Source organism: Phocoena sinus, chromosome 14, assembly GCF_008692025.1.
Source record: "Phocoena sinus isolate mPhoSin1 chromosome 14, mPhoSin1.pri, whole genome shotgun sequence".
Lineage (NCBI taxonomy): Eukaryota > Metazoa > Chordata > Mammalia > Artiodactyla > Phocoenidae > Phocoena > Phocoena sinus.
The window spans coordinates 52,633,470-52,645,577 of NC_045776.1; the positions used below are offsets into that span (position 1 = coordinate 52,633,470).

At 43.3% G+C, this 12,108-nt stretch overlaps 1 protein-coding gene across 1 annotated transcript in view; it reads right to left on the bottom strand.

The window, feature by feature from the left end:
- The window catches only part of COLEC12 (collectin subfamily member 12), a 196,783-nt gene that overhangs the window by 174,179 nt on the left and 10,496 nt on the right, over positions 1 to 12,108 (bottom strand). The window contains exon 2 of the mRNA XM_032654388.1: positions 4,800 to 4,850. Coding sequence (XP_032510279.1) covers positions 4,800 to 4,850 — 51 coding nt within the window. The remainder of the gene's footprint in view (positions 1 to 4,799; positions 4,851 to 12,108) is intronic.

Below are 12,108 nucleotides of genomic sequence, written 5' to 3' on the forward strand. Positions count from 1 at the left end.
ATAGGATATTGGTCCACATTTATGGGATCCTCACAGTGTGCCAGGCACTGTGCCAACCCAGCAGCATGTTTAATTCCACAACAGCCCTATGGAGTTGGCCTGTGATGACCCAAATGTTACAAGTGAGGAAATGGACTTCACAGCTTTGGCTAATCACGTGCCCAAGGTCGCATAGTTGGTGAGTGCTGGAACTTGGATCCAAAGCCACCCACCTGGTTCCAGCACCCACACACCCAACCACTGCACCCCACTGCCTCCTGAAAAGATGACAAGCAGCCAGCAAATAGGAAAGATGGCACCTGGCCTGTTGGCCTCATGGAGTAGTGGTGAATGAAAACTACATTAGTACTACTTCGGGAAGATACAAGTGATAAGCAAATGTGAGCTGGATTTGTTGCAATCTTTTGTACGTGGGTTAAAAAGCAGGATCTGGAAGTCACCCCTCTTCCCACACTTCTCCCCTTCTCTGGAACTGTGATGCACTTATCCCTTGGAGCTGAAATGACATTCTTCCTTCCTCCTACTCTACCATTTTAATGGAAAAATAGTTTTTTTAACTTGAATGCACTCATGTTAATCACATGACTAATCAGAAGATTTCAGAAGACATTTTTGGAGCAACTTATTGCAAATTCCAAATTTTATGAATTCATAATTGTCCCGTAGAATATGAATGAATTCTCTTTCCCTTTCTGCTAACTGTAATAATTAAGGATACTAGAGCCGTGTGTGATATTTTTGAAGAAAACAGTAACTGGGAAATAAGTAGAAAGATATCATTGTAGTATAGATCATACTCTATCCATAGAAAATAAAACTTTATATACTGGTACCCCACGTTCCAGAGAATGAACTCTGCCAAACTGTAACTATAGTTACATCCCAAATTAATTAGCTCTGCACACTGAGGCCAAGAAACGCTGACCTGTAGAGCCTGATGAAAATTTGAAAATGCTCACTTCCTTAACCTTTCAAAGTTTCCCCTCATCAAAACTTTCATCAGAGGAGCAGATAAGTGCAAACCCACCAGATTTAACTCCATCTCTTCTCCAGACACCTGCCCAGAACCTTGGGAAAGGGGCTAACAAGCAGGACATATAGAGAGACGGAAGAAAAATAGAAGCCTTGGTTGAGACCCAAATGCAACAATGAATTCTTGACTAGACAAGGGTTGACCATCTTAAAATAATACCACCCCATAATAGATTACTGGAGATGATCACCATTTTGCTCTTTATTAAATATTATATTGAATTTGAAAAAGGACAGTATTTTTACATAAACAAGCCTTCACTTTATGTAGCATATGTTTCTGAATAACTATATATCAATAACTTTGGAAACAAGCTACCAATTTGCTAAAATAGTGGCCCCTTTGCCCTGTTATTATGTATAAGCTAATATATTAATTAAATAATTAATCCCTGGTTCATCTGCAGCCTAAATTCAAGCTGTGACCACTGTATTTGCACAAACAAGACATACCTAAAATTAGACAATAACTAACCCCTATATGTTATCCAGTCTATTTTGCAAAAATAAAAGCCAATGATATTACCATGTTCATCTTTATATCTCTCTTCAGGAATGAGATTTCAGACCTGTCCCATTTTGATATTTGGCAGTGGCTGGACCAAGATGTCTGAAGAGTAATAACAGCCTCAAATCTCAGGAAAGTGGCAACACCACCCTTGTTTTCACAGTGCTGCAACTTCGAAGCACTGGTCCATCTGCTATCCTTCTCAGTCTCACCAAAGGCTTGTGAGGTGGACTTACTACTGTGGCAGGTGTCACTCTGCCCACAGGGCAGATGCAGCACTGAGGCCCACAGTGTGGAAGTGACTGGTCTCAAGTCACAGGAGTAAGTAGGGGCGGGGCTGACAGGACTGCCTGGTCTCCGGACGCCTCCCACTCACCACCTTTCACCAACTTTGTCTTCCTTTAATGGTTAAAGTTGAATCATACCTGAAGGAATGGGTTCTTGGGTCCTGCTGCTTTCAATGATGAGCCTTAGCCACACCTTAGGAACTAGAAACCCATTTACCTTCTATAAAACCAGGTGCAGAGTCCTAGGCCCTGTGAATGTGATGAGGTCTCCCTGGTGGAGCCAGACTGGTGTCCAGCCCACTTTAAGATTCCAGAACTGCAGGGACACTTCTAGGACACAGGAATTGAGAGGTCACCTCAATCTCACTGTTGGACCCTTCCTCAAAATTACACTAGCCTGAGAGTTAGAAGACCCAGCATCCAACCCAGCTCCGGCTAACCTGCTTGAGCAAGGACTTGATCTATCTGGGCCTCATCTTCCTTATCTGTAAAAGTAAAGGCTGAGGGACTTGCCTGGTGGTGCAGTGGTTAAGAATCTGCCTGTCCAAAAAAAAAAAGAATCCGCCAGTCAATGCAGGGGACATGGGTTCGAGCCCTGGTCCGGAAAGATCCCACATGCCGCGGAACAACTAAGCCATGTGCCACAACTATTGAGCCTGCGCTCTAGAGCCCGCGAGCCACAACTATTTAGCCCACTCACCTAAAGCCTGTGCTCGGCAACAAGAGAAGGCACCGCAATGAGGAGCCCGCACACCGCAACTAAGAGTAGCCCCCGCTCGCCACAGCTACAGAAAGTCCACGCACAGCAATGAAGACCTGACGCAGCCAAAAATGAATTAATTAATTTTTTTTAAAAAGTAAAGGCTGATATAAATCATCACAAAGCCTCTTCCATTTCCAAAATTCTACTCCACCCCTATGCTGGATATCCATCACCGTGCCTAAAAGCTGAACCCAAGAATTCTCAGCCTTGGGATGTCTCTCTCATAGCTCATTCCAAAGTTTCTCTTTTAATTTCATTCCTCTCTTCTTCTACTTGGGCCACTTGGTATCACTCTCTCCACGTCTCCCTGGTTCTCCAATATTTGTACGTTGTTATCATGTCTCCCCCCTGAGTCATCAGTTTATGGTTTCCACACACAATTTAACTACCATAAATTAAATCCTTTCAGCAACTTACTATGTTTTTGTGTTTTCCACCAAATCCCTGCCCATCTAGCTAGTTACAGGATCATGAAGTTTTATATAAAATTTCTCTCAAGGTCACTCTTTTCTCTTGGTTCTTCATATGTCTACCGATTTCTGTGTAGAGATTTGAAATCTGCTGATCTCCAAAACACACAGGCATGTCAACATTTACTCTGCCTTATCTTTACAAGCTTGATTTTCCTCTTTATTTCTGCCTTTTAATTTTTGTTTTGTTCTTTCTTTCCTTTATAATGTCTGGTTTCCTCTTCACTCCTATGACAACCTTCAGTGAACCCATGACGGGAAAGCAGAATAACACATGGTACCAATGCAGAAACATGTCATTGTGCAGATAAAGAACAGTAGCATGAGGGAGGGGAGGGCACAGTGGGCAGAAGCCTCTCTGCCAGCACATGAATGGAGGGGCCGTGGGCTTCGTGCCACTGCATTCTCACTTTAAAGCCCTGTTTTTGTTTTCCCAGAAAGAAATGCAGAAGTGTGTATCCAGAAGAAAAATGCTAAAGCAATGAGGGAGCCAGAGCAGCTGGGGGATGTTAAATTTAATCAAGGTCCAGCCAGGATTTTTTTTAAGCAACAGGAAGTAGGTTTATTCCCTTTCATATTCTCTCTCTCTCTCTCTCTCTCTGAGACACACACACACTCTCATTCTTTTCTCCTCTATCCTCTATTCCTCATTTCCTCTGACCAAGGCACAGAAACGGGCTGGACAGAAAAACCTCAGTTCCCTTGAACTGTCTTTGGAACTTTGTAATGTTTTCACTGGCAGTTTGAGGCCCAACTGCAGATCCTGGGAAGTGTGGTCAAAGACAGAAGAGCATCCGTGAGTAGGCAGAGAAGCGTGGATTAGTTCCCTGTGGCTTCTGGGACAGATCACCACAAACGGGGGGGCTTAAAAGAACACAGATTTCTTCTCTTACGGTTTGAGAGGCCAGAAGTCTGAGATCAGCTTTAGTCGGCTGAAATCAAGATGTTAGTGGGGCTGCATTCCCACCAGAGTTCTCTGAACAGAAAATGTTTCCTTGCCTGTTTCAGCTTCCAGTGCCCACCTGTATCCCTTGGCTTGTGGCCCCTTCCTCCACCTGCACAGCATATCACTCCAATATCTGTTCCCATCATCCCATTGCCCTCTTTTCTCAGCAGTCAAATCTTCCTCTCCCTCCCTCTTATAAGGACAATTGTGCTTCCACTTAGAGCCCACCAGATAACCCAGAATAACCTCCCCTGCTCAAGCTCTTAACTTGATCACATCTGCAAAGCACTTTATGCTATACAAGGTAACATTCAGGTTCCAGGGATTAGGATGAGGATATCTTTAGGGGTCACTGTTCAGACTACCTTGGAGCACCTGTGTCTAGCTGGGTTCCTGAAAAAAGTCTTCCTCTCGTTTCTCCACTGACACTAAGTTATGAATATGGGGCCTGAGGAAAAAGGGAAAAGATGTTTTCTAAATCTCAAAATAAAGAAATGACTATCTTGTCACAGATTTACCTTTCCCACCACGTTTTGCCTGTTAAGCCATCAGGTTTGTATTCAGCCAAACCCCCCTAAGCATCCCATCACTTCCCCATGCCTGGGCGTAACTCCTGTCCCAATAGCCTCAGATTCTCTGAGAAATCATCCACCTGTTATACAGAAACTCAATTTCCAACCAAAATTGGGCCTCAGAGCCCCACGTGTTCATGTGTGTCAGAGGTCCAGCCATGGTCATGTTACCATATCCCAGGTCAAGCACAGAGAAGGAACAGAGCTTTGCTAGAACTCACCAAACCGCTTGTAACCGAAGGAATGCACCTCCTCCTCCTCTGCGAAGTCGTCTGCGGGAGAAGAAAAGACAGAGCATTAACCACAGTGAGGCCAGAAGTGCAGGGTCAGTGCCGGACTCAACTTCAGCCGTCTCCACCTTCTCCACCCTCCCCTCACCCACCATGCTCCTCACAGTGGCTGTCCTTCTGCTCCTGGAACATACCACGCTCTCTGAGAAACACCACAGTGTCCCTGCACTGGCTGTTCCCTCTGCCTGGACTGCTCTTCCTCCTGTTCCTCAGGTGACTCCTTCTAATTCAGGTCTCAGCTGAGGTATGGTATCTTCGAGATGCCTTTCTGGACCACCACCCAGCCACTCTGCGTCAAACCATCCTATTTTAATATTACTCTCTGGTATCATCCTCATTTATGTGTGTGTGTGTGTCATCGTGCATGCTGTGAGCAGAAATTTTTTTCTGTCTGACTTCATGAATGAATCCCATGTACCTAGAATGGTGCCTGTCAAAGAGCAGAGGCTTCATAAACTTGGGTGAATGAATGACTGAAAAATCAACTGTCCAAAGGGTCAAGTTATCTTCACGTAACTGAGCCTAAAGCCCTTCTTTGCAGATGCCAGGCTCTGGGGTCACCTCTTCCACCAACTGTGGCATCTCAGGAGCCCAGCATGCCTCCTGCAAGGACAGCCGAATCCTTCCCCACTCTCCTTCCACTGGATAACTGGGACTGACGGATGATTTCCCAGTAAATGCATTTCAAAAGACAGACTTGCTTGGGAATTCCTAAAGGTAGGGAACTGGAAACAAGGGCAATGTTATGGCAGCCACGCTTTCTACCAAATGCCCAAATCCCCCTCCTCACATGGACACGATGCAATTCCTATGACACTGATAACGAACTTGTCATTTCACACGTCTGCCAGGTGTGGGTGTGCAATTAAAGGATACTTTTGATGACAAGTCAAAGTGTTAAGACCAGGCCTTTCCAGGGAGACCTAACCAATTCTTCTTTTTGTTTTTCTTTTCTATTATGGTTTATTATAGGATATTGACTATAGTTCCCTGTGTTATACAGTAGGAACTTGTTGTTTATCTATTTTATATATAGTAGTTTGTATCTGCTACTCACAAACTCCTAATTTATCCCTTCCCCACCCCCTTTGCCATTTGGTAACCATAAGTCTGTTTCCTATGTCTGTGAGCCTGTTTCTGTTTCATAAATAAGCTCATTTGTGTCACATTTGAGATTCCATGTCTAAGTAATATCATACGGTGCTTGTCTTTCTCTGTCTGTCTGACTTCACTTAGTATGATAATCTCTAGGTCCGTCCATGTTGCTGCAAATGGCATTCTTTCACTCTTTTTTATGGCTGAGTAATATTCCATTGTACACATGTACCACATCTTCTTTATCCATTCATCTGTCAGTGGGCATGTAGGTTGCTTCCGTGTCTTGGCTATTGTCCAACCAATTATTCTTGGGTTGATCACCATCACTGCACCAGCACCCAGCTTTCCCCCCACATGCAGTTCACTTCAAAAGCGCTGACTCAGCGCTCACTATGGACCAGAGATTGCCAGGCAGTGGGGTGCACAAATGAGTGAGACATGGTCCCTTCCCTCAAGAAGCTGACAGGCTTTCAGAGAAAAGAGACACGTAGGGAGGAAATACAGTCTCTGTGATCATCTTTTTCAGCCCACAGATGGGACACAGGGCCTGGCTATAACCGAACCTTGAAATGTGGAAAAACCCAAGATGTGTGATATCTACCACACAGTGTGCTGAACCTCAGCACGCTAGTTTGTTATGAAGTGTTATGAAGACATGTGTGAGAGAACAACTACTCCTAAGACAATGGAGAAGTCGGAAATCTTTGTATTTTACTGTGTTTCCTTATTCAGAGAACAGCGAAGAGATCTTGCTTGGAATCTAGAAATCCAGGTTTTCATGATTCAAGTCATTTTCTTCTGGCAAGGATTAAAGCTTTAGTTCTTTCTAGATGGAAGAACATGCTTACAAGCAAAAGAACAGCACCTTCTTCTCTCTGACTCGGTGATTAGTTAGTTCGACAAATACATATTAATCCCCTAGTCTGTGCTGGCTTTCCTAAGTAATTCTCCCATTAATGCCTGCGAAGTCCAGTCTAGTCTCAGTTAAAGAGAAACCCTTATCTGCTTCTTCTGCTTAGAAATCCATGCATTAATTTATTCACTCAGTCAATAAACAGGTGCTTATAGACCAGTGGAGTTGATGGGACATGAACATAGGTAACGATGCCACCCAGACATCAGCTTCCCCCTCCAGCTCCAGCCCCTCCACTGCAGAGACACATCCGCAAAAGAATCTGCTCACATGCACACACTGTGGGCCAAGGAACCATCATCACTGAAGAACTCACAGTGGAGACAAAAAAACAGCTTACACTGTGCTCCCGGTAGCAAACAGCTTAAAAAATTAGTGTTCTCCCTAAAGCTTCTTTTCAGCAGACCTACCATTAGTTTGTTTGTTTGTTTTCTTTTTCCTCTCTGGTCTTTTTCCCATGCAGCATTTAGTCTGACTGACTCCTCTCTCCTTCCTGAAATTTCCCTGGGAACTTCAAATGTCTCATAGTTTTGTTATTAAAGCAATTCAGCGCTGCCTCCAAATTAACCTACTCAAACCCATTAGGGGTTCGAAGAAACAAAGGCTTTACAGGCGACTCCTAATACAGGACTCAAAGAGGATGTCCTGCTTCTTAACCCTCATCCCAAGAGGATGAGAAATTCTTATGGCAGCTCCTAAAAGAATACAAATCTCTGTCTCATCCAACTCTATAACTAGATACTAAATCGTATGAGACATGAGGGGTACAAAGTACCCCAGAGAACGTCTTACTGGGATTATCAGGGAAGGTGTCACGGAGAAGTGTCTTAATCTTTCCTAGTGTTTATTCTTTGGAGGGAAAAAGAGAGTTACTGCCTACCATATCCCTTTCTTGGAAATTCATAGCAATTTTGGAACCATTCGAGACTCAGGGAGGTGCTGAAAGAGAGAGCAAGAGATTGTTCAACTCTGTTTCACTCAGTATTTTCAAGAGTTGACTTTTTGCATCCTTAAAAGCTGCGTCGAGTTGGGCAGGTAATGCCTAGTAGACATTCCATTAGTGGAGGTGTCCCCAGAGCCCCAGCCACATTCCCCCAGCTATGAAGATTAGCAAACAGCTGACTCAGGCTGGTGATGCAGTGAGACATTTCAGGAACTGAGAAAGAGAAAGGGGCAGGAGCTGATGGGGCCTGCGGCTGTCTGGACAGCCACATCAGACTACAAGAGTCACAGGAGAGAGGAGGAGAGGTCAGCGGTTCCCAGTGCCTGAAAGTTTGAGAGGGTGAAAGACTCCAACAGGGCCCACATGGCTGGCAGATGGGTTTCAGGAAGACAAACAGCCTGATATTATGTGCGAGGTTATACTTTTTTCTCAAAACCTTTTCCTCACACTGAGTGAACCCAGGCTAAATGCATCCTGGATTTTCTTTATAGTACCAGGGGCCTGCAGAGGTGATGGGCTCAAATAAGGATATTATCCCTCAAGGATATCCAGTCACCTTTGCAACCTGCCAGTTTTCAAAATCTGTCTCTGACACAATCTACATCACATAACTGCTACACTCCAACACGAGAAAGGAATTTGTTAAGATTTAAGACCTCTAAGTTCTGCAGTGGCCAGAACTTGATCCCTGCTTCTGACATCAGTTAGTCTGCAGGGAAGAAGTAGCCTTAACATCCTAAATAACAAAACGTGTTTAATTGGAGATTTATGTCTACAGGCACGTACTTTCCTGGCTGCCACAGCTGTACTATAGCATTTTTGTTGTAATACCTATGGGCTATACTGTCTTTTGCTTGCCTATTTCAAAATGTGATTTTTATTTAATTTTTACTTTCCTTGGTAACTGGCACAGGGCCACGCTGGCCAGAGGTTTCGTGATGGAGAACGCAAAACAGAATTCTGCTGCTGATTTATTCTTTGGGTTTAGCTATTTCAGAGTACCACGAGTTCAAGTGAAGTTTAGTTTAGTTGGCTTGGAGAGTTGAGAGTCATACATATTAATATGTTCCAATCAATCTGTGGACCAAGTTGTGCAACATCCCTATGGGTAGAATTCACCCCTCCTTCCCCTGCACTCCCGTTGTATCAGTGTGACAGCAATTACTTCCGTCTGCCTTATATTCCAGTTCTGTTTTTGTTTTTGTTTTTTTAAACATCTTTATTGGAGTATAATTGCTTTACAATGGTGTGTTAGTTTCTGCTGTATAACAAAGTGAATCAGCTATATGTATACATATATCCCCATATCTCCTCCCTCTTGCATCTCCCTCCCACCCTCCCTATCCCACCCCTCTAGGTGGTCACAAAGCACCAAGCGGATCTCCCTGTGCTATGCGGCTGCTTCCCACTAGCTATCTATTTTACATTTGGTAGTGTATATATGTCCATGCCACTCTCTCACTTCATCCCAGCTTACCCAGTTCTGGTTTTGACTTCACCAGATGGAAAGCCTTTGGAAAACAGGAAACTTATCACATAGTACCCTCAGAAACTAGCACATTTATGCCATGCTATAGAAACTCAGTAATTGTTGTTAAAAAGCAAGCAGATTATAGAGTTATACATGTGTCTGTCTCTCCCACTAGCAGATGAATTCCTGAAGGAATTCTTTCTCTTTTTGCATATCCACCATGTTTGAGGAAGAGAAGAGAAGCAATACTTACTCAGATCTACTGAATGTCAGTTACTTCCCGTTTGTTGTTTCTCTGTTTTATAGGTGAGAAATCTGAGGCTCAGAGAAGTCATGTAATTTGATCCAAGGTCCCACAACTTGTGAGCAGCCTGACCAACACTAAGACCCAGGTCTGGCGGACCCTCAGGTTCCACACCATGGTGGTTGCTGACCCCACAGACCCAGGAAACTGAACTCTGTGCTAGCAGAAGAGAAGGCTGAGAAACGATGATTTATACCCCAGAATCCTGAAAAGGCTAAGGAATTTGGGACACGGGCCACTCTGAAAGGAGAATAAAGGTGAGGCTAAAATAGGAGGACTTGGTGAACATATGTTTAAGAAGCAACTACTATAGGGCTTCCCTGGTGACACAGTGGTTAAGAATCCGCCTGCCAATGCAGGGGACACGGGTTCAAGCCCTGGTCCAGGAAGTTCCCACATGCCACGGAGCAACTAAGCCCATGTGCCACAACTACTAACCCTGCACTCTAGAGCCCATGAGCCACAACTACTGAAGCCCACACGCCTAGAGCCCGTGCTCTGCAACAAGAGAAGCCACCGCAATGAGAAGCTCACGCACCACAACAAAAAGTAGCCCCCACTCGCCGCAACTCGCACACAGCAACAAAGACCCAACACAGCCAAAATTCAATAAATAAATTAAAAAAAAAAAAGAAGCAACTGCTACAATCAAAAAGATAGACAATTAGTGTTGGCAAGAAGATGGAGAAATCAGAACCCTCATATGCTGCTGGTGGGAATGCAAAATGGTGCAGCCACTTTGGAAAACAGTCTGGCAGCTCCTCAAAAGGTTAAACATAGAAATACCATATAAGCCAACAATTCTACTCCTAGGTATACACCCAAGAGAAATGAAAACATATGTCCACGCAAAAACTTGTACATGAATGCTTCTAGCAGCACTATCCGTAATAGTAAAAAAGTAGAACAATCCAAATGTCCACGAATCGATGAAGGGATAAACAAAATGTGAATATAATATTATTCAGCAATAAAAAGGAATGAAGTACTGATACATGCTACAACAGGAAGGAACCTTGAAAATATTATGCTAGTGAAAGAAGCCGGTCACAAAAGACCACATCTTGTATGATTTCATTCATATGAAATGTCTACATTAGGCCAGTTCATAGTCAGAAAGCAGGCTAAAGCCTAGGGCTGCAAGTTTTGGGGGGGAAATGGGGAGTGACTGCTAATGGGCATGGGTTTTTGGGGTGGGGGAGGGTGATGAAAATGTTCTAAACTTGATTGTAATGATGGTTGCAAAACTTGTGAATATATATATATATATTTAAAACCCTCTTAACTGCACACTTTAAATGGGTGCTCTGTGTGGGATATGAAAAATAAAGCAGTTTGACCTCCCAGGCCCTTCACAGAGCTGGGTGACTGTCCCTCCCTGACCACAGCAGAAGATGGAAGATTTATTCCTTAGAGAAATTAAAACAAAAGAACACAAATGGTGTCCTCCTCCAGAGGACACCAGCAACAGCTGAGATGAGGGGAACTGTAATGGAGTCAGGGGAAAAGGGGGAAATTTTCATACTGAATGTTCAGACACTCAGTCTTCTTCTCCCACTCACCCAACCAGACTGTATCCTCCAGGCTAATGACTGAAGGTTCTTCCTGGGGAATCTGGCCGGTTAAGAGAAAAATAAACTAATGATTCTCATTCCAGGAGGTCCCCAATGGAACAGCCCAGCCAGATCAGCCTAGAGTGATAGTCACAGGTCACAAAATCCACCAAAACAAGGAGCTTCTAATTAATGTTTATAATACTCTGCTCTTATACGTGAGGAGACACCAGACACGTGACACAGCCTCTAACATGAAAAGACAAAGATGAAAATAAAGAAACCAGATAAAGCAATTTGGAGAATATCATTGTGCAGAATGATAAAAATAAAATTAAAAATCCTACCATTAATATCCTTGTAGAGATAAGAGAAGATAATGTATCCATAAAAGAAGAACAGGATGCTATAATAAAAAAGAAACCCTCAGAGAAAAAGAAAGAACTCTTGGAAATTAAAACTATGATCACAGAAATGAAAACTTAATAGAAGAGTTGGAAGACAGAGCTGAAATATTCCAGAAAGCAGAAAAAGGGCAAATAAATAGAAAAGAGTAAAGACGAGAAAAAAAATTAGACAACCAATTAAGTGGGTTCAATATTCAAATAACAGGCGTTCCAGGAAAAAAGAACAGAGGGAAAGAATCATCAGAGGAATAAGTAACAGTATTTCTAGGACTGAAGGACATGAGTTTCCAGAATGAAAAGGCACATTACTTCCCAGCACAAAGAAAGGAAGAAGATCCACTCCGAGGCACATCATCATAAAGTTTCAGAACCTTGTGGACAAAGAGAAAACTCAAAAGCTTCTGGACAGAAAAAAAAAAATTACTTACAAGAATTTTTAAGAAAAGGAATGGCTTCACATGTCTCACCAGCAAAACTGGAGATAAAGGAGAAGAAAACAGTGCCTTCAAAATTCTAAGGCTATATTATTTCCAACAGAGAAATCTCTCAAC